Raw genomic sequence first — 22,361 nt, forward strand, 5'->3', positions numbered from 1 at the left:
AAATGTACTGACCCATCCTTTAGTAGAGATAGACAGTTTCATACTATAATCACCATTAAGCTTAAAGCAGTATATGTTCCAACCAAGATAGGTGCTGTTGTTGAGAGCAGTTAAGAGCAGGGGCCTTATAACCCTACTGCCAGGTTTTGAATCTTGACCTTGCCTTGTACTGGTGCTGAAACCTTGAAGAAATTGTTTAGTCTCTGTGTGCCTTGGTTTTATCACCTGTGAAATGGGTATAGTATTAGTACTTGGCAAACAGCGTTGTCCTAAGGATCAAATGAGGTAACATGTAAAGAGCCTGGCAGATAATAAGCATGAATTAAGTGGTGTTATAATTGAAGTTTTAAGCAGAAGCTTTGAAGACTGTTGTGGAGGGCATTGCTATATATTTTTTAAGCCCAGAGTAATACCACTTTCTTTTAGGGAATAGCTTCAACCACTGGAATCTCTAGTAGGAAGCTATTAGAATCTCTACTAAATCTCTAGTTAGGTTCCTACTAGAGATTCCAAATCCCAGGCATTGGCCTGGCCCCAGAAGCAGCACGTGACCCAGACTGGGCCTGTAGAAGTAACTGCTTGGCCACGGTGATTGCCTGAGATGGATTAGCCAAAAAGCCTTTCTAACTGCAGTTAGAAAAGATGTCTTTGCCCCTTGGGTCATGAACTGGAACGTTTTTGTTCATATAGGACATTTGTGGGAAGACAAACTTGCTAGAATACAAGTTTTGTTTCATAGTTTTTATTTATAGTTTTTGGTTCATATGTTACTTGCACTCTCACATTGAGTACTCCTCTCCCCGCCCCCCCGCCCCCAGGTTTCTGTACAAGATGAACTAGTTCAAGTGCAGCCAAAATTTAAAAGCAACCTACTTGAGTCTGTGGAAGTGTTTCGTGAGGATGTAATGAACTTTGCAGAAGCATATGAGATGGTAATATAAGTATTTGCATGCTCTGTGTTAACATGTCCGCTGGTATGTTCATATGAAATGAAAGTGATGAACCCTGAGAAATACACTGTGATTTGTACATTGTAAGAGACTACCATTGCAATAAAAAAGGGAATAGCTGCTCCTTTAATCATGTTGTATAGAGTTAAAAAGAAGATTTAACTGTTAAAAGGAGCAACAACTTTAAAGACCATGGAAGGAGCAAAAGACCTGGCTTTGCCCTCTCTCAGAGCCAGAGTTCTCATAGTTGAAAATGCAACACAGTTATTGAAAGGCTTGAAGAAATTATAAATGCCCTAATTCCAGGGTATTACACAACTGATTTTTTTCACTGACTCTTAGAGAACCAAAAATGTCACTGAAAATAAATAATAAATGTCATACTTAGTCCCAGAAACTTCAACCTGGAATAGTGACTGACATTGTCAACTTCCTTGATGTTAAACTCAGAAATTGGACATATTTTCTAAAATATTTTACTTTCTTTTAGTGATTACAGTGGATCTGGATTCATAAGAGTTGTAGGCCCTTGGTGCTACTTATATAACACTTTTTCACATGTACTAAACTTACCTTTTTTAGTTGTATTATTCAACATTTGACTGTCCAGTAATTCTATTATACTGAGAATATGGCGTATTATTTTGCCTGTCCATAACATTCATGATCGTACAGACTCTCTGGGGTCTTCTTTGCAACTGTTTTGTGGCTCCAGTCAACAGAGACTGCCCATTGCTTCTTCCAAGTATTCAACCTGTGGGCGTCTCTATCTCCATATGGGGTGGAAGAGTTAGTGGAAGGGGGCTGTTCTCCGAACTCTGTAACAGTTATTCTAATGCACACACTGTCATCACTTAGAATCATAAGTGAAATGAAACACAGCTTTGGTGGTACAGACTTCATACAGGATAAAATTTGGTCACATTTTTTTTTCAGCTGTGTCAAAATCCTTTAAAAATGAATGGAGGTTGGAGTGATGCAAATATTCTCAAGTGATTGCGGTCATGGTTACATAACTCCATCACACAAAAACCATTGAATTGTATGTTTTATTTATTTATAAGCATTTTTATTTTTATTCAAGTACAGTTTTCTACCTTTTCCCCCCACCCCTGAACTGTACATTTTAAATGAGGATTATATAACATGTGAATTATAGATCAATAAAACTGTTAGAAAAAAACAAGTGACAACTTCATGTACAGGACAAAATTAGACTGTTTAAATTAAAAATGTTTATTTCAAAGAAAATAATAGATAAATCCAGTAAATTAATAGGTACATATGATTAGAAATTAATATGGAGGTTATATTATTCATTATAGGAAGGACCCATGGTTCCAAATATACCACCCCAAGAAGCTAGCAACAGGCTACAGATATTTCAGGTAAAACTAAATTTTTCTGTAACATGTAAAACTATTGTTTTGTTACACATTTGATAATGTGTTATTATTTTTTAAATGAGTTTAGGGAAAAATTTATGTGTTTTTTACATTACAATGTTAATGTTTAAAGTACATACAGATTTTAATTGTATTCTGATCTGCTAAATAATGTAATTGATTCTTTTTCTTGTGTCCCTCCATGCTCTTTCCCCGGAATATCTCTGTGTATTGTTAGGGAGTAAGAATTTGGTTTTGAGCTTAAGTGTGCACTTTATTCTAGTTCCAAACATCCCATTTGTATGTAATGTGATAAAAATGATGGAATAAGAAAATGTATCAAATATGATTTTAAATATTAATGATTTCTTTGTCTTCCCTATGTATTCATTAATTTTCTTTCTTTGGAATCTATCACTTTCAACTTCCCTACTCCTTTGTCCTGCCTTGGACCATGCAGTACTCATGGGATCAGGCCATCCGTTCACCATCTTCTTCCACACTCAGATTGTGAGCACATCTAGAGACAGATCACACACTCATTTGGGTGAATGTTTTTCAGATTCATGGATTCCTATGTAAGCTGGCTCCTTAGGAGCATCAGGCAGCTCTGTGATTTGTTCCTGTTCTCTCGTCTGTTTTCTGCGATGGCTGTATAATATGTTCATGCTCCCTTCATGTCCCCTCTTCCATCTGCATTCTCAGTTATTAAGTAAATATTTATCAGTGTCTACTGTGTGACTTGCTAGACAGGAAAATGATTAAGAAATGGTTCATATCTCCAAGCTGCTAAAACCTGGTAAAGAGACAGAGCTGGAGAAATAATTACAACACCATATGGTGAGCACTATGATCTAGTTATGAGAACTCATGGTATGGAAACAAATGTAAGGAACTTTCAACCCAGATGGGGGCTGGTGGAGCAGACAGAGGGGGTATCCAAGCTGTACCTTACTGGAAGAAGGAGGAAATACAAGTTAGGCAGAATTTACAGCCCCTAAATCAGGAGATAAGCGGGAGCTTTAGGGAGATGTAAGGAGTGTCATGGGAGGTGTAAGGGCAAAGGAGATAGTTCTGAGGGCTGCAGCAGTGAGCTGAGTGGCGATCGCCATTGCAGGTTGTAATGAGGAGCTGTTCACCTCTCCTGGGGGCTGGAGGGCTCAAAGCGGGGACTGAAATGGTTTGATTAAGATTTTTGCAACAGTTTTGTTTTTAAAAGATTTCTCTGGCACTAGTGTGCCGAGTGGTTTGGAGGGGGGGTGGCTTAGCTGATGGCAGTTTCAGTAATATAAACAAGAAACTGTAAGAACTGAGGCCAAGAAGTGGCATTTGGAATAAAGAAAACTGGACAGATTGTGAATTTAGTAAAGAGACCGACTTCATAGGCTTGAAGCCTGGGTGGAGGGAAAGGATCAGGGTTTCCAGCCTTGGCAGATTTTACAGGACAGATGTGGGAGAGATAGTTTTGGGATTTTTTTGAAACAGATTACCTAGTCTCCAAATTTACAGAGGAAATTTAGAGTCTGTGATGTAAATTGTAGAAAGATGTGCCTCCCTTCCTGTCCCTGAGGGCTCTCCCTGTCTCTTCTTAGGTTGGCCCTTGTTATTCTTTTCTTTCAACCTCTTCCCCTTTACTAAATCTTCTCAGCATTTAAAAAACTGTTAGTCTTTCCTTCTTAAAATGCAGTAAAAGTAATAAACATCTTTCTGTCCTGTACCTCCCTCTAGACCTTACTTTTTTCTTTCCTGGCCCCAGTTTCTGCCTGTCTTTATACCCAGGCAGCTTCCATGCTCATCCCACTAGAGCGTACAGAGCTGCTATCCAAAAGTCAGTGTTTTCTTTTTTACCAGGAATACCCATGTTTTATAGCTGATCTTCCCATATGAAGGCTTTCTGTAGTTTATAGCTTTGTTCTGCCCCATACCAGGTTGGCATTTTGAAATATCCCTTTACCTATGTCAGAAGTTACTTTATATTACTTGACAATTGGGTTTTTTACCAAAGCAAATAAGTGGAGGAGTTAGAGACAGCAATCTCATTCTTGCTGCTCTATGTGTATGTTCTGTGGATGCCTTGCACTGGTTCCATGCACCCTTTTGCCAAAAATGTTCAATCAGGTTAGGTGGAATCTCTCAAGTTGCAGGTTCTCCTGAGAGTGGGAAGGGTAGTTCAGGCTTTTCCCATCATAACCAAGTAGAGTTTCTCATATGGTATCTAACTTTCAAGTATCTTCCTTGATTTGAGTGCTTTAAAATATAACAGCTATACTCTGACATCAGGAGTGTTTCTTCAGAATCATTGGAATAACCAGGTTGCATTTGTTCCTTACTGGAATAAACTTGTGCAAAGCAGATGAAATTATCTGTCGTCACAAAGCCCAGCATCTCTGGTGCCTGGTTCCAGGGAGGGTCAGTCTGGCCCAGTAACTCTTGTGGGTTTTATAAAGTAGGTGTATGTGTTGACAAGGGTTTTCATGAGTTGCAGCAGGCACAAGCCTTTCACTTACATGTGATACCCTCAAATAGTCTAGTTCCTTGTTATTGTCATGATTCTTCTCTCCCCGGAAATACAGGGGTCACTTTTGGACTAAAACCAGCTCCTCCTATCACTCTTGCCAGCACTTCTCCTTTGCTAACTGAAGTCCTCAGGTTTGGATCCAAAGTCCCAAGGAAAGGCCTGACTCTCTGGAGGAGCCAGGACTAAAACTAACTTACTCACGTGATGCCTACCTGTTGGGCCTCAGCAATAAAAGCAAAATAAATAGTGAAAAGTGATAGTATTGTTGAATGGTGATAAGTGCCAAGAGGGCTGGGCAAGCAGAGAAGGGCCATAGAGTGCTGGGCTGTGCGTATGTGGAGGTGAAATTTAAAATAGCATTTCCAGAGAAGGCTTCCTTGAGAAGGTGATAATTGAACAGAGATCTAGAGAAGTGAGGGAATGAGCCAGGCTGATATCCGTAGGAACAGATTTTCAGGCAGAGGGAAGAGCAAGTGCAAAGGCCTTGCTCTTTGCAAGAGTAAGAGTGTAAGGAGTGTACAGGAGAAGAGTGTACAGGAGAAGTGACAAGGAGCAGAATGAGCAAGGACAGAGCAATAGCAGTATGGGCAGAGAGGCACTGAGGGGACAGACTGTAGAAGATATGCCAGCCCAGGAAGGACATTGGATTTGATTCTAAGTGAGGAGTGACATGATCTTATTCCTATTTTCAGGGGAGCACTACTGTGTTGAGAATAGATTATTGGCAGTCAAGGGTAGAAGCAGGGAGACTATTGGGAGGCTATGGCAATAATCCAGGTGAATCCAGACCAGAGTGGTGGTATTTGTGTTGATAGAAATGGTTGGAGCCTGAGTATATTTTGAAGGTAGACCCAGTTCCTTGTCTTTCCCTCAAGAGTTACCAAGTTATTGGTCAGCAACTAGGAATTTAATGTGTAGCCCTTGTACCAGGGCTGTGGTCACTTTATTGAGAAGACAATGCAAGGCCCATCTCTAGCCTTCTTGTATCTTTGTTCTGCTTATTATGCTTGGGGGTGTGAGCCGAGCAGGCTGCTGGTCATGCATCTGGCTGGGTGTATGACTTGGGGTCAGATTTGTGGACCCAACTTTCCTTAAAACAGGTGCTTCCCTCTGCCCTCCCAAAGAAGCAATTGCCAAGATCTAAATCTGGGGAAGAAGCAGGACCCTCACATTGGGCCTCAGGTCGCAGTGGTGGTCTCTGATGCAACTTTATTTACTCCATTGGGATCACTGTGCACTTGGCTGGCCTGCTGACAAAGCTGATACCTTGTTCCCTGTTCGTTTGGTACTGTGGATCTTTTTATATTATTTGGGACCTGAATGGAAAAGAGGGTGTGTGATTGTCATCTATCAATAGTCTTCACCTTATTAACAAGATTTTAGAGGTCATTGTTTCAATGCATGCTAACTTTGAAGTTTTTGTCTCTCCTTTTCTAATGTTTACACAGTCCCAGTGTACTAACCACTAAAGAATATAAAAAAGTGCAAAACATGGCTCTTACTCTCTGGGAACTAAGAGTTTATTGGTGTTCTGCTGGTGTCTTCACGCTTTCCTGTTTCAGCACCTGTAAAACATGCTAGTGTGTCTGGTGGACCTATATCACCATCTGAGCACTGTGAGGTTCGATGCCATGTATTTCCCAGTGCTGGAAACTCAGCATCCTTACTGATGTGTTACACCGTTTAAGTAGAGCACACATGTCTTGTCACAGGTGGATTATTTCTGTTCGTTTTTGTGCTTTAAACTGTTAATACTTGGCATTCTAACCACAGGAGATTCAAATTCCTGTTCCAAAGACATTCATTAACTTTGCTGTTTCAATTACTAGAATTCTCTCAAATGGTTCCTTATGTTCCAAAGCATTTACTTGATTTTTGGCTTCATCCACTCCAGTGTTGAGTCCCTGTAAATAGTTCTTTATTTCAATTAGTATATCCTTCATTTCTGACTGTATTTTTTTTATGCTGTTGAGGTCCCCACTAAGTTCCTTGAGCATCCTTATAATCAGTGCTTTGAACTATGCATCTGATAGATTGCTTATCTCCATTTTGTTCAGGTTTTTTTCTGGAGTTTTTTTCTGTTCTTTCATTGTGTTAGAATGGAATCTTTCATTCTGGCAACTTGTTATAGCTTACAAACAGGGTTGAGTGGATGGTGCTAATGCTTCACTCATTTGGACTTTGTAGGAGGGATGGATGACCAGTCTGAATTAGTGATAGAGCCTGAATTATAGATTTTTTAAAATGCAGCTTTAAATACTGCATTACAGACATGTTTATGGGAACTTGAAATATAAGTCTTCTGGGGACCACTTAAATTATTAAAGAAATAATTTTATATAAAATGAATACTTTTAGAAAGTTTGAAAGTTAATTTTCCTAAGTGGTTAACTTTTCTTGTGAGAGCTTGGTATCTCATACATTTGCTTCACAAATCCTTGTTTCATAGACAGCATTAAATAAACCTCAATGTAATATAATTATAATATATTCTACTTTAATGGGGTATGGATTAATTGTATTTTACTGCAATTTAAAAACCCTTCTATAGGCCAATTTTGATGATCTGTGGAGAAAGTTTGTTACGTATTCATCTGGTGAGCAACTTTTTGGGTTGCCTGTGACTGACTATGAGGTTTTACACAAAGTCAGGTAAGTGTAAAAATTTTGTAAGTTTTATATGCAGATAATTAAATACTGTCCATTAGAAGAATCATGTCATCATTAAAACCATTATTATTGAGGAGAAGGACTCCCCTAGAACACTCCTGAATCCTCTCTTTATTCTCGGCTGTTCCTGACCAATTGTCTATATAGTCTCCGTATACAAAAGCAATGTTCTAGAATAGGAGAAATTGGATTGCAGAAATTCTGAGTATTGATGGCCAAGTTTCATCTGTGCTTTCTTTTTTTCTTTTTTCTTTTTTTGAATAGTGTCGGTGATTGTTCAAAAGCCCTGCAATTTTGGATGACTTTTGGTTATTTAAAGGAATAGCCCTCCTTAGCTCACAATCTCTTCTTACTGCATTTATGCTAAGTGTTCTTTTTAATTGGGTAGACATAGAATTCATGGAGATTGAAACCTAAGGAACTTAACTAATTTTTAAAAATGGATTCAAGATTTTTTTCTTTTCTTTTTTAAAATATATTTTATTGATTATGTTATTTCAGTTGTCCCATTTCCCCCTCATTTCCTTCCACCCTGCACACCCTCTCCCTCCCAGATTCCCCCCCTTTAGTTCATGTCCGTGTGTCTTAAGTTCTTTAGCTTTTACATTTCCCATACTATTCTTGCTCCCCCCCATCTATTTTCTACCTACTGTCTATGCTACTTATTCTCTGTACCTCACCCCCCCCCCAACTCCTCTGTTGCTAACCCTGCATGTGAACTCCATTTCTGTGGTTCTGTTCCTGTTCTAGTTGTTTCCTTAGTTTGTTTTTATTTTAGGTGTGGTTGTTAGTAATTGTGAATTTGCTGTTATTTTACTGTACATTTTTTTATCTTCTTTTTCTTACATAAGTCCCTTGAACATTTCATATAATAAGGTCTTGGTGATGATGAACTTCTTGAACTTGACCTTATCTGAGAAGCACTTTATCTGCCCTTCCATTCTAAATGAAAGCTTTGCTGGATAGAGTAATCTTGGATGTAGGTCCTTGTCTTTCATGACTTGGAATACTTCTTTCCAGCCCCTTCTTGCCTGTAAGGCCTCTTTTGTGAAATCAGCTGACAGTCTGATGGGAACTCCTTTGTAGGTGACTGTCCCCTTATCCCTTGCTGCTTCTAGGATTCTCTCCTTCATTTTAATCTTGGCTAATGTAATTATGTGCCTTCATGTGTTCCTCTTTGGGTCCAGCTTATTTGGGACTCTGTGAGCTTCCTGGACTTACTGGAAGTCTATTTCTTTTGCCAGATTGGGGAAGTTCTCCTTTATTATTTGTTGTAATAAGTTTTCCACTTGTTGCTCTTTCTCTTCCGGTACCCCTATAATTCGGATGTTGGAGCATTTAAAGAGGTCCTGGAGGTTCCTAAGCCTCTCCTCATTTTTTTGAATTCTTGTTTCTTCATTCTATTTTGGTTGAATGTTTCTTTCTTTCTTCTGGTCCAGTCCCTTGATTTGAGTCCCAGTTTCCTTTCCATCACTATTGGTTCCCTGTGCATTTCCCTTCATTTCACTTAGTGTAACCTTCATTTTTTCATCTAATTTGCAACTAAAATCAACCAGTTCAGTGAGCATCCTGATCACCAGTATTTTGAACTGTGCGTCTGATAGGTTGGCTATCTCTTGGTTGCTTAGAAGTATTGGCTCTGGGGCTTTGAGCTGCTCTTCTGCTTGAGCCATAATGTTTTGGTCTGTTCACACCTGTTACATATGAGGTGCAGAGCCTTAGGTGTTCACCAGGTGGGGCAACTCAGTTGCTGGGTTGTGATGCTGTATGTGGGGGTGGGGTTTGAGAGGGAAAAAATGGCGTTTTACTCTGCTCTCTCTTGCACCTCTGTCCCTTCCACTGCTTCCCCCAAATGGACTGGGCCCTTCTGGTGCTGATTCCCGTGTGGGTGGGCTTGTGTGTGTTCTAGGACCCTGTGGGTCTCTTCATTGAACTCTCCTGTGAGGGTTGGAGTCTCTCCCTGTGCCTCAACCCCCACAAGTGTTTTCAATTGGTGTTTTGAAGCTGTATTTCCTGGCACTCGGACCCTGGGTTGCGCAATCTGTCTTGTTCCCCAGTTATCTGTGCACGAATGTGGGACTGCTGCCTGGTCAGCCAGCTACCTTGCACACGGCCCCCAGCTTCTCAGTCGCCGCCTTGCTGAGTCTGCCCATTGCCACCCAACACCCGGGGTCTGCCAGTCGCCACCTGGGCACCCAGGTTCTGCCTAGTGCCACCTTGCACGCCAGGTGTCACCGCTTCCCGTGCCCTGACCTCTCTCTGCTTGACCGCCCGACTCTGCCCCTCCTACTGGTCTGGATGAATGTGTCTATTTTAACTCCTTAGTTGTCGGACTCCCATACAGTTTGATTTTCTGTCATTTCTGGTTGTTTTTGTTTTTAAATTGTTGTTATCCTTGTTTTGGTTGTTCGAGGAGGCACAGTGTGTCTACCTATGCCTCCATCTTGGCTGTAAGTCAGATTTAAGATTTTAAAAAGTGTATTTTAATAGAATTTTAAATATAATTTTTCTTAAAGGCAAAGTTAAAACAATGGTATTAGCTTATTAGGATCTTGGCTTTAGGAAAGAACTTTCCTAAACTTCTTGAAAAGTCACAGCATGAAAATATCATGGCAGAATGGGCCTGAAATTGTCTGAAGAAAAAAATTTTTGTTGTTATTCAAGTACAGTTGTCTCCATTTTACCTAACCACAACCCTTGCCACATCCTCGAACCTACCCCCTTTGGCTTTGTCCATGTGTCCTTTATACATGTTCTTTGATGGCCCTTCCCCTATTATCCCTTGTTATCCCTCTCTCCCATCCTCTCTGGTTACTGTCAAATTGTTCTTTATTCCAATGTCTCTGGTTGTATTTTGCTTGCTTATTTGTTTTGTTGATTAGGTTCCACTGATAGGTGAGATCATTTGTTATTTCTCTTTCACTGCCTGGCTTATTTCACTTAGCATAGTGCTTTCCAGTTCCATCCATGCTGTTGTGAAAGGTAGGAGCTCCTTCTTTCTTTCAGCTGCATAGTATTCCATTGCATGAATGTGCCACAGTTTTTGATCCTCTCATTTACTGATGGGCATTTAGGTTGCTTCCAGCACTTGGCTATTGTAAATTGTGCTGCTGTGAACATTGGGGTGCATAGATTTTTTTGAATTAGTGTTTCAGGATCTGTAGGGTATAATCCCAGCAGTGGGATTGGTGGATCGAATGGTAGTTCCATTTTTAGTTTTCTGAGGGAATTCCATACTGTTTTCCACAGTGGCTGCACCAGTCTGCATTCCCACCAAAAGGTCACCCAGGGTCCCTTTTTTCCACAACCTCTCCAACACTTGTTGTTTGTTGCTCTGCTTATTTTTATTTTTTTAATAAATATTTTATTTATTTATCTTTAGAGGGGAAGGGAAGGAGAGAGGGAGAGAAATATACAATGTATGGTTGCTTCTCATGCATCCCCTGCTGGGAACTGGCCTGCAACCCAGGCATGTGCCCTGACTAGGAATCGAACCTCGATCGTGTGGTTCGCAGGCCCGTGCTCAATCCACTGAGCTACACCAGCCAGGGCTGTTGCTTTGTTTATGATGGCTATTCTGACTGGTGTGAAGTGGTATCACATTGTGGTTTTAATTTGTGTCTCTCTGATGGCTAATGATGTTGAGACACTCCTCTTTGGAGAAGTGTCTGTTTGGATCTTTTGCCCATTTTTCAGCTGGGTTTTTTGTCTTCCTGAAGTGGAGTTATGTGAGTTCTTTATATACTTTGTGTGAAGTGTCAATGGCAAATATGTTTTCCCATATAGTTGGCTCTATTTTCATTTTCATACTGTTTTCTTTACCCACGCAGAAGCTTTTTATTTTGATGAAGTCCCATTTGTTTATTCTTTCCTTTATGTTCCTTGTATGAAGATAAATTAATGCTTTAGCCATTTAGGGTAGATGGTTTGTATTCTTTTTCTAAAGTAGTCATTCACCAAGCTTAATTCAGTGGCCAGTTGCGTTAGAATTGTGGATGTCTGGTCTTTGGCCCTGACATACTAAATCAGAATCTCTGGGATTGGGGACTAGGAAACTTATATTTTGTAAACTCCCTAGTTAACTTTTTTGAACACTCTGTCTGAGACTCAGTGTTTTATTTGAATCCTTAGTGTTCCAGGAAAAATAATCATTCTTATATACATACCATTTGGACCAATGGACCCCTTTTTATTTTTTATATCAAGAAACTTATAAATAGTGTACAGAAGTAAGAATAGAGGGCTATAAAGCAATTTTATTAGAAAATGTATTGAGAACTCAAACAGTAAAAATCCAAACTTCATAATAGAACTGGTTTTAAGATATATAGACAAGAAATAGAGACTGACTTTTGAATGCAACCAGCTGCTCACCACCTGTCATGCCTGAACCTGGAGCACAGCCATCCTGTAAACATTGATTCTGAAGTTCAGGTCCATCACCAAAAGTTTTGGTCTATTGTCACTTCTGATTTTTCTTACACTGTTACACTTCTCATGTTTCTTGCACTGTTAAAACTCAAGATTGTTGAAAACTCAGACCCTCATAATTTTGTTGAAGAGATCATCTTTTTTGCAATATAAATTCAAAACTCATTACTTTGAGGTTTGAATGATTCAGTGAATTTTTTCGTTATTTTCTATTTTCTTTGAATACATGCCTACCTTCAACACTTGTCTACTTAAGGAATGTATCAAGTAAAACTTACATAAATGCCATAAATAATGAAGGAACATTGTTACATCTTTTTGGCATAATGATGTGGTGTAAGTTCTTGTTGCAAAATATTGCATGATGAAGCTGTTGCCTCTACTGGAATATATTGTTTACTCATAAGTCATTGAGTTTAGTAAAATTCAGGGTCAAGATGGCAGCATTGGTAAAACATAGTATCCTCCTTTTCCCACAACCACATAAAAATTATAACTGAATCAAAGAACAACAACCATTCAGAACCAAATGGAATTGAGCTGAATGGAAGTGCTATAACTACGGAATTACTAAAGAAACCGCATGAGACCGGTAGGAGGCATGGAGATGTGAAATTGGCTGGTCACGCACCAATGGATGGTAGATAAGAATTGAGAGGAAATATCTCAGTTGCAGAGGTCTCCTCTGAGTAACAAGGGGGTCCTAGTCCCGTACCAGGCCCCCCCACCCCCCAGCCAAGGTTTCCACTACCAGGGAGAGAATTCCCCATTACTTCTGGTTATAAAAACCAGCAGGGATTGAGGCTGATGAAGGCAAAAGCTTCTGGAGTCCCAGGCAGTTTCTCTTAAAGGGCTCATGCATGGACTTACTTCCTCTGTGCTCCAGCATGTGGGCAGCAGATTGAAAGGCATGATAGACATATGGTGAGGAACTCAATTGTCCAACAGCAGGGTTAGAGCTGGAGGTGTTGCTTTCTCCCAAACCGAAGTACCTGCACAGTCCATTGTTCCCTTAATGAGCTCTCCCAATGAGCATGCAGGCAGAAGCCATATCTGAGACTCCATTAACCTGGCTCACACTATTTGGCACACACTGGTGATTCCCTGAGTCCCTGTCCACCCCAACTTTTGGGCCCATCCAAGCTGTTTCCAGTGACTTTTCTATCAGAATGGGTTGTCTTGGCTCATAATTCAGATCTTCCTACATTCTTTCAAACAAGCAGCGTCTGCCCTCAACAAGCTCTGTGTCTCTCACTAAGTGGCCCCAGGCCCTGCACTAGCAATAGCCAGGCTTAATTCACAGTCTGGCTTCTCCTGGGTACCTCTAAGCCTAGCACACGTAGCAGCCATCTGCAGATTGCTTTGTAGCTCATGCAGGGTGGCTTGGAGCAGAACACAGATGGTGGCTGACCTTGGCCTGCACCTCCCAGGAGGCCCCAGAGACAACGTACCCAGTGTACAGCTTCAGACTGCATTGAAGCACCACGCCTAACCACCTCCAAAAACAACACACTCAGGGGAACAAACAGCAGACATCAGAGCCCTGCTGAAGTAAGTTCTGGTTTGTGGGGTGGGCTCCTGCACACCTGATCCTCCACAGTGGCTGGAGGTTGGTGGTCAGAGGTCACAGCCAATCCTTGCAGCTGACTGGCCCGAGGAGTAAATCCCTCCCAGTGTTGTGCCAATAGCAGTCAAAATTCAACTACAAGAAGAAAGTGTATACAGCCCATAATGGAGGTGCACTCGAGTACCCACCTTGGGTGATTGAGGAGGTAGGCTATTCCACTGGATCCTACAGAGCACCTATTACATAAGGCCAGTCTACCAAGCCTGAGAGACATTGCAGCTCTTCCTAGTAAATAGAAACAAAACACAGGGAGGCTGCAAAATGAGGAGACAAGGAAACATGGCCCAAATGAAAGAATAGAACAAAACTTAAAAAAAAGAACTAGAAAGGAAGAAAACCAATCTACTAGATGCAGAGTTCAAAATACTGGTTATAAGGATGCTCAGTGAATGTACTGAGAACCTAAATAGCATAAAAAAGAACCAGTCAGAAGCAAATGATATGCTTGTTGAAATGAAGGTTAATTTACAGGAAATTCCCAGGAGACTGGATGAAGCCAACACTGAAATAGGTAATTGGGAATATAAGAAAGCCATAAACACCTAACCAGAACATCAAAAAGAAAAAAGAATCCAAAAAGTATAGTGTAAGAAGCCTCTGAGATGACTTCAGGCATTCCAACATTTGCATCATAGGTGTGCTGGAAGAAGATAGAAATGGCAAGAAATTTAAGACCAGTTTGAAGAAATAATGAGAAAAAACTTCGCTAACTTGGTGAAGGAAATAGACATAGAAGACCAGGAAGCACAGAGAGTCCCAAACTAGATGAACCCAAAGAGGCCCACAACAAAACACATCATAATTAAAATCTTAAAGGTTAAAGACAAAAGGAGAATCTTAAAAGCAGCAAGAGAAATTCAGTTAGTTACCTACAAGGGAGCTCCCATAAGACTGTCAGCTGATTTCTCAAAAGAAACTTCACAGGCCAGAAAGGATTGGGAAGAAATATTCAAAGTGAGGAAAAGCAAGGACCTACACCAAGATTAATCTACCCAGCAAAGCTATCATTTACAATTGAAGAACAAATGAAGAACTTTCCAGACAAGAAAAAACAAAAAGAGTTCATTACCACCAAATCAGTATTATATGAAATATTAAAGGATATTCTTGAAGAAGATTAAAAATATGAACAATAAAATGGCAATAAATACATATCTATCAGCAACTGAATCTAAAGAACAATAAACAAACAAGCAGAACAGAAACAGAATCATAGATACAGAGAACATTTTGACAGTTGCCAGATGGGAGGGAGGTTGGGGGGTTAGTCAAAAAGGATAAAAGGATTAATAAATACAAATGAGTTGTTACAGAATAGTCATGGGGATATAAAGCACAGCATGGGGAACATAGTCAATAATAATCTAATAACTATGTATGGTGTCAGATGGGTATGAGATATATCAGGATGATCACTAAATTATGTAATGTCTAATCATCTGAAACTAATATAATACTGTATGTCAACTGTGGTTGAAAATAAAAATGATTAAAACATAAAATTGACCTAAATTATCATCACCTAAAGACGCAGCCTGAGATTTCACTTACCCAGTCTGTTTCACTATCAAAATTAGAGTCTAGAGTGCTGCTTTCTGTTGGTCTCTTCTCCATTCAGTACTTAGAAAGCTCCTTCCTTTGTCAGTTTCCTTCTCTTTGATGTTTTAGATAGAATATGAAAAATTCTGAGTTCTTAACTATTGTATATTAAGTGAAAGCTAAATAAAAATCCAAAGATTACAAAAATGATATTTCCAGAGTTCTTTTTTTTTGTACTTTCTTGTAAGATGATGCAATTCTTTGGGAAGCCCAGTAAGAAGAAAATCACTATTGCATCATCCTTAGAGGAGATTTTATCATTTTGGTACAGTTGGGAACAATCAGTAATTAATAATGAAATAATTTTTAGGATGATGAATTAGCAAAATGAAACAAGAAATGGAAAAACAAAGTAACTAGGATTCCAGAATGTATCTTAGATTTATAAAAGAGTCTAGTGTACCCTATTGGTAAATGGAAAGTAAAATGAGTTTTACTCCATCAAAAACATAAGTAAATTTTAGCTTGGACCCTCTTTGTATGCTAATGGTTGAGGAATTACTGGCAGAATCCACAAATGCTATTGAGGAGTCAATTTTTGGTGTCTTAGATGCACCTGGAATCCCTTCTTTGATTCTTGCTTAGGATATAATTCCATTTGGGCACATTAGGAAAAGCTTTTGGTAGGAAAGTGATGTTTAATGTCAGACTGAAAGGCAGACATTTTCATAAAAATCTAGCATGCATTTGAAAGGAAAAAAATAAAATCTTAGTCTTGGCTTTGATTTAGTTATCAACTTTTGGTCACATTGTTTGCAGTGATTGGTATGTTAATAACAAACCATTTGTCACTGTCAGGTCATAGTGTGATTTGGAATATTTCAGAGCAGTGAACTTGACCTAATTTACAGAGCTTTAATAGAGTCTGTGGAAACTGACAGAGTTCTATGCATGTTGGTACTTATAAGATTTTATACATATAACATGAAATATTTGATTGGATGAATTCTGCTTATCTAATAATGGAATTTATTTTTAAAATGAAGAAAAAGGACTCATGGACATGGACAACAGGGTGGTGAATGCTGGGGGGAGGGGAGTATAAAGGGACTAAATGGTAATGGAAAAAGTACAATATAGATTAAATAAAAATAAATAAAATAAAACACACAATATTTAATGACTCAATTATTTGGTTTCCCAGAAAGGAACTCAACTTGCTTCAGAAGCTATATGGACTGTATGATACTGTTATGGGCAGTATTAGTGGTTATTATGAAATACTTTGGGGAGATGTAGACATTGAAAAAATTAATGCAGAACTGCAGGAATTTCAAAACAGGTGAGTTTCAATTTAATTAAGCTTATGTTTTTGTAGTGCTTATATTCTTAGGGTCCTATAAGTATTTCACAAATGAATTTATCCTCTGTTACATTGCTGTAAGTGCATAACACCTTCTTCAAAGAAATGTATAGATGAAATAATTTTTTCCTTTTTTCTGAAAGGTGTCGTAAACTTCCAAAAGGACTTAAAGATTGGCAAGCATTTTTGGATCTGAAAAAAAGAATTGATGATTTCAGTGAGTCATGTCCTCTACTAGAAATGATGACCAATAAAGCAATGAAACAGAGACACTGGGATCGAATCTCTGAGTTAACTGGAACCCCGTTTGATGTGGAATCTGATTCTTTTTGTCTTAGAAATATCATGGAAGCACCACTCCTTAAAAATAAGGATGACATCGAGGTACATAACATTATAAGATTGTTCATTAAAGAATATCGCATTTTTCATTTATGAATGCTATACAAAATTATACAAACAGACATATTATTCAAGGGTATGTGGAGTTACTGGATCAATGGTAGTTCTATTTTTCATTTTTTGAAGAATCTTCGTACTGTTTTCTATAGTGGCTGCACCAATTTATATTCCTACAAAAAGTACATAAGGATTCCCTTCTTTCCACATCTTCAACAATACTTGTAATTTCTTCTATTTGTAATGATAGCCATCCTAACAGGCATGCAGTTATAGTTCACTGTGGTTTTGATTCATATTTCCCTGGTGACTGGCTGTGTTGAGCACCTTTGCGTGTACCTGTTGGCCATGTGTCTGTCTTTTTGGAGTGTTGATCCAGATCTTCCTATTTTCTTTTTTTAAAATATATTTTATTGATTATACCATTACAGTTGTTCTATTCCCCCCATTCATTCCTCTCCACCCTGCACACTCCCTCCCCCACCATTCCCCCCCTTTAGTTTATGACCACATGTCTCAAGTTCTTTAGATTCTACATTTCCCATACTATTCTTGCCCTTCCCCCTATCTATTTTTTACCTACCATCTATGCTACTTATTTTCTGTATCGTCTCCCCCCTTCTCCTTCTCCTACTCCCCTGTTGCTAACCCTCCATGTGTTCTTCATTTCTATGGTTCCGCTCCTGATCCAGCTGTCCTCTTGATTTGCTATTGTTTTAGGTATGGTTGTTAATAACTGTGAGTTTGCTGTTCTTTCACTGTTCATATTTTTTATCTTCTTTTTCTTAGATAAGTCCCTTTAATATTTCATATAATAAGGGCTTGGTGATGATGAACTCCTTGAACTTGACCTTATCTGAGAAGCACTTTATCTGTCCTTCCATTCTAAATGAAAGTTTTGCTGGATAAAGCAATCTTGGATGTAGGTCTTTGGATTTCATGATTTGGAATACTTCTTTCCAGCCCCTTCTTGCCTGTAAGGTCTCTTTTGAGAAATCTGCTGACAGTCTGATGGGAACTCCTTTGTAGGTGACTGTCCCCTTATCTCTTGCTGCCTGTAGGATTCTCTCCTTCATTTTAGTCTTGGCTGATGTAATTATGATGTGCCTTGGTGTGTTCCTTCTTGGGTCCAACTTCTTTGGCACTTTCTGAGCTTCCTGGATTTCCTGGAAGTCTATTTCCTTTGCCAGACTGGGGAAGTTCTCCTTTATGATTTGTTCAGATAAGTTTTCCACTAGTGACTGTTCTTCTTCTCCTTCTGGTACCCCTATAATTCAGATGTTGGAATATTTAAAGATGTCCTGGAGGTTCCTAAGCCTCTCCTCATTTTTTTTTTTGAATTCTTGTAACTTCGCTTTTTCCTGTTTGGTCATTTCTTCCTTCCTTCTGGTCCACTCCCTTGATTTGAGTCTCAGTTTCCTTTCCATCACTATTGGTTTCCTGTGCATTTCCCTTCATTTCAATTAGTTTAGCCTTCATATGTTCCTCTAATTTGTGACTAAAATCAACCAGTTCTGTGAGCATGCTGATCATAGAACACAATTCACCAGTGTTTTGAATTGTGCATCTGAGAGGTTCGCTATTTCCTGGTTGCTTAGATTTATTGGCTCTGGGGCTTTGAGCTCTTCTTGAGCCATGTTTTGGACTGTTCGTGCCTGTTACATATGAGGAGCAGAGCCCTAGGTGTTCACCAGGGCTGGGCCACTCAGTCGCTGGGTTGTGATGCTGTATGTGGGGGCGGGGTCAAAGGAAAGCAATGTCGGCCCCCTCTGCTGCCTCCTGCCGCCGCCGCCGCCGCCGCTGAGGCCCTGCATGGTTCATCTCACTGCTCATTCCTCTGCTGGTTTATCTGTGAGCGAATGTGTGACCATGGCCAGCCCCCTGCCTTGTGCCCTCACTGGATCTGCCCAATGCTACCCCGGCTGCCTGGGTGCCTGGGGTCAGGGGATCTTTCTTGCCTGTCCCGCTCCGCTGCCGGCTCTGCCCCTCTAACTGTCCAGTTGAATGGTTGGCTGTTGTTGGACTTCCGTATAGTTCAATTTTCTGTTCTTTGGTTGCATCTTTGTTCACCAAACCTTTGTTGTATTCAAACTTGGTTGTGGGAGAAGGCACAGTGTTTCCACCTACGCCTCCATCTTGACAGAAGTCCTGCTGCTGTGCAGAAACTTTTTAGTTTGATGTAGTTCTACTTCTTATTTTTCCTTTTGTTGCCTTGGCTTTTTGAGTCAAATTCAAAAACAGTCATTGCCAAGACCAGTGTCAAGGATTTTACCACCTGTGTTGTCTTCTAGGAATTTTATGGTTTCAAGTCTTAAGTCCAAGTCTTTAATCCATTTTTGGGTTTTTTGTTTTTGTATGATGTAAAATGGTGGCCCAGTTTCATTTTTTTGCATGTGGCCAATAAGTATTCCCAGCACCATTTATCGAAGAGACTGTCGTTTCCTAATATATATTCCTGGTTCCTTTGTTATAAATTAATAGACCATATATATATGGTTTTATTTCTGGGCTCTATATTCTTTTCTATTGATCTCTGTGTCTGTTTTGTGTCTATACCATACTGTTTTGATTTTTATAACTTTGTAATATAGTATGAAATTAGGATGCATGATAACCCCATTTTTTCTTCATTCTCAAGGCTGCTTTGGTTATATAGGGCCTTTGGTGGTTTCCTATAAATTTTAGGATTGTTTGCTGTATTTCTGTGAAAAAACGGCATTGGAATTTTGATAGGGATTTTTTTGAATCTGTAAGTAGTGTGGACATTTTAACTATGTTAATTCTTCAAATCCGTGAGCCATAAACTGTCTTTCTATTTACTTGTGTCTTCTTCAGTTTCTCTTAGTGTCATATAATTTTCACTCTAGAGGTCTTTTATTATCACTGTTAATTTATTGTTTTGATACAATTGTAAATGCATTGTTTTCTTAAATTTTAAAAGTATGTTTTATTGATTATGCCATTACAGTTGTTCCATTTCCTCCCCTTCATTCCCCTCCACCCTGCACACCCCTCCCCCACCATTCCCCCCCTTTAGTTCATGTCCATGTGTCACAAGTTCTTTAGATTCTATATTTCCCCTACTATTCTTGTCCTCCCCTCTGTCTATTTTCTACCTACCGTCTATGCTACTTATTCTCTGTACCTTCTTCCCCCTTCTCCTCCTCCCATTCCCCTGTTGCTAACCCTTCATGTGATTTTCATTACTATGGTTCCACTCCTGATCTAGCTGTCCTCTTGGTTTGCTTTTGTTTTAGGTGTGGTTGTTAATAACTGTGAGTTTGCTGGCCTTTCACTGCAGTCCCATCTGTGGTCGGGGCACATATGGGACTCAACAAATCAATGCACAAATAAGTGGAACAACAAATCTCTTTCACTCTTGCCCTTCCTATCTTTCTAAAAATTGATTAATAAAAAATTTTAAGAAAATAAATTGAGGCACAGAGGGGGAAATTGCTTACTTTTACTTTTGCTTGTGAGACTTTCATATCAAGGATTCTCAGAGAAAAACAGGAAGACCCATAAGATAGAAATAAATTTGAGTTTTAAGCAGGTGAAGTATTTATATTGGGACCAGACAGGCAGAAATATAGCAATGTTTATATGATACTTTAAAGAGTTCAAAAGACTCTCACATATATTCTCATTTGTTCCTCATAGCAAGTTGTTGAGATAGAGCAAATGTGGTTATCTCTCCATTTTGCCCTCCAAAAGTCCAATTAAAATATAATCAAATAAAATGATGATTTAAGTTCCATTGTTTCATGTATATAATACAGTAAAATAATTAGTAGTCAGAATCACAGAAGGTTTGAGTTTGAACTTGCAACATAATGATCTCCAGCCATGGTTTTCTTGCTCATAAAATGACTAAATGACTACTGGGTCTAAGCTCAAAATTTCCATGATTTTACAGTGCACTTAACTTGTCATGGAAACTGTTGTGACATATTCTTTGATTTCTTTCTGAAGGATATTTGCATCTCTGCTATTAAGGAGAAGGATATTGAAGCCAAGCTGGCCCTGGTTATTGATAACTGGACCAACCAGAACCTGAGTTTTGCAGCGTTTAAGGGAAAGGGAGAGCTCCTGCTCAAAGGAAGTGAATCAGGAGAAATTATCACCTTGATGGAGGATAGTTTAATGGTCTTAGGTTCCTTACTAAGCAACAGGTAATTTTATAATTTGGGGTGGAGGTTTTATTTTGTTTGTAGGGTTATAAAATAGTAGGTAAAGCCCAGTTTTGCAATTGCACCAAAACATGATTCTGACCTAAAGTGCTAACTCTTATCTGTCCTTCTTTGAACTACCTTTTCTCCCTAATAATCATGGCCTCCCTCTCTCTTTCATGGTACTCATCTACCCTTCCTATTTTTTGATGGTCCCCATAATTATTCTCCCTCAAATTAACACTTATCTCTTGAATATCTTGATTCCCCACTGAGATGACCTCTTCATTTTGTTTTCTCTCTGTTTCATTTCTCTGAGTTGTCATCATTGCCCTCTTTGGCTAGACCTGCTCAACTGTTTACCCAGTGTCCCAGGGAAGCATGCTGGCCACACATGAACGGAATATACCATTAGGGGCTAGGCACTTACTGATTTGCATTTTTTCAAATGTGTGAAACATGGCTATATCTGTGCTGGGTTCTCTGTAGCCTGAATGAGGTAACCTGTCCATCATTGGACTACTGAACAGTCTCCAAGGTGATGTGATTTCATGCCGCTTTAGGAAGTTCCCACGAGGTTCAGATTGAGTATACTGTCAGGCCTTGGTCTGGGCTTTAGCCACCTTTAATCCTCTGGCTGACTACATAGTAATTAACTGTTCTTTATCTTAACACACCTAAGAAATAATTTACAGCACCATCATTAACAGAAGTCAATGTACAGGGTGCATGGGGATTCTAGTACCCCTTCTGCAGATTGGGATCACTGGTTAATGAGTGACATCCTACATGACCTCTGGCCCCAGAGGTAGTCTTGTATTTGGATAATGTATTAATCCACACAGCCCCTAGTCTGGGGAGTTCAGGATTGAATTTACTGGGGTTAAGATTGTAGGGTGCACCTTTAGCTTTTAGAATCTGAATAATCCTAGCAAAGGTGACCATACAATGTTCAGGGGTTCCTAGACTTCACAGGTTTCCATTTTCCCAGAGTTCACTGCAAATTTCACCATTCTGATTTCCTGGATGATAACCTCTTGAAGAATTACTATAGATTAACCTGACCAGTATCTGTGGCCAAGAAATTCTGGATTTGAAGGGTATTTATTTCTTATAAACTTAACTTGTATGTAACCTGATTAGTATAGTACGTATTGATAGTACTAGTAAAATCACTGTTGAGGCCCTGCTAAGAAAGAGTGAAAGGATATCTAAGAAGTCACTACATTCTAGAATATTCTCCTCCTAGAGAATTTTGCAGCACCAGTAGATCTAGAAAGCTTTTTCCAGAACTAATCACAGGCTGATCT

The 22,361-nt window shown here is 39.3% G+C and overlaps 1 protein-coding gene across 1 annotated transcript in view; it reads left to right on the forward strand.

Moving 5' to 3' along the window:
* Positions 1-22,361, forward strand: part of DNAH8 (dynein axonemal heavy chain 8) — a 303,075-nt gene that overhangs the window by 77,834 nt on the left and 202,880 nt on the right. The window contains exons 28-33 of the mRNA XM_037051914.1: positions 819-932; positions 2,276-2,338; positions 7,405-7,505; positions 16,325-16,462; positions 16,627-16,867; positions 20,855-21,054. Coding sequence (XP_036907809.1) covers positions 819-932; positions 2,276-2,338; positions 7,405-7,505; positions 16,325-16,462; positions 16,627-16,867; positions 20,855-21,054 — 857 coding nt within the window. The remainder of the gene's footprint in view (positions 1-818; positions 933-2,275; positions 2,339-7,404; positions 7,506-16,324; positions 16,463-16,626; positions 16,868-20,854; positions 21,055-22,361) is intronic.

This window comes from Sturnira hondurensis, unplaced genomic scaffold (assembly GCF_014824575.4).
Source record: "Sturnira hondurensis isolate 20B ecotype Veracruz unplaced genomic scaffold, ASM1482457v3 Scaffold0000880, whole genome shotgun sequence".
Classification (NCBI taxonomy): Eukaryota; Metazoa; Chordata; class Mammalia; order Chiroptera; family Phyllostomidae; genus Sturnira; species Sturnira hondurensis.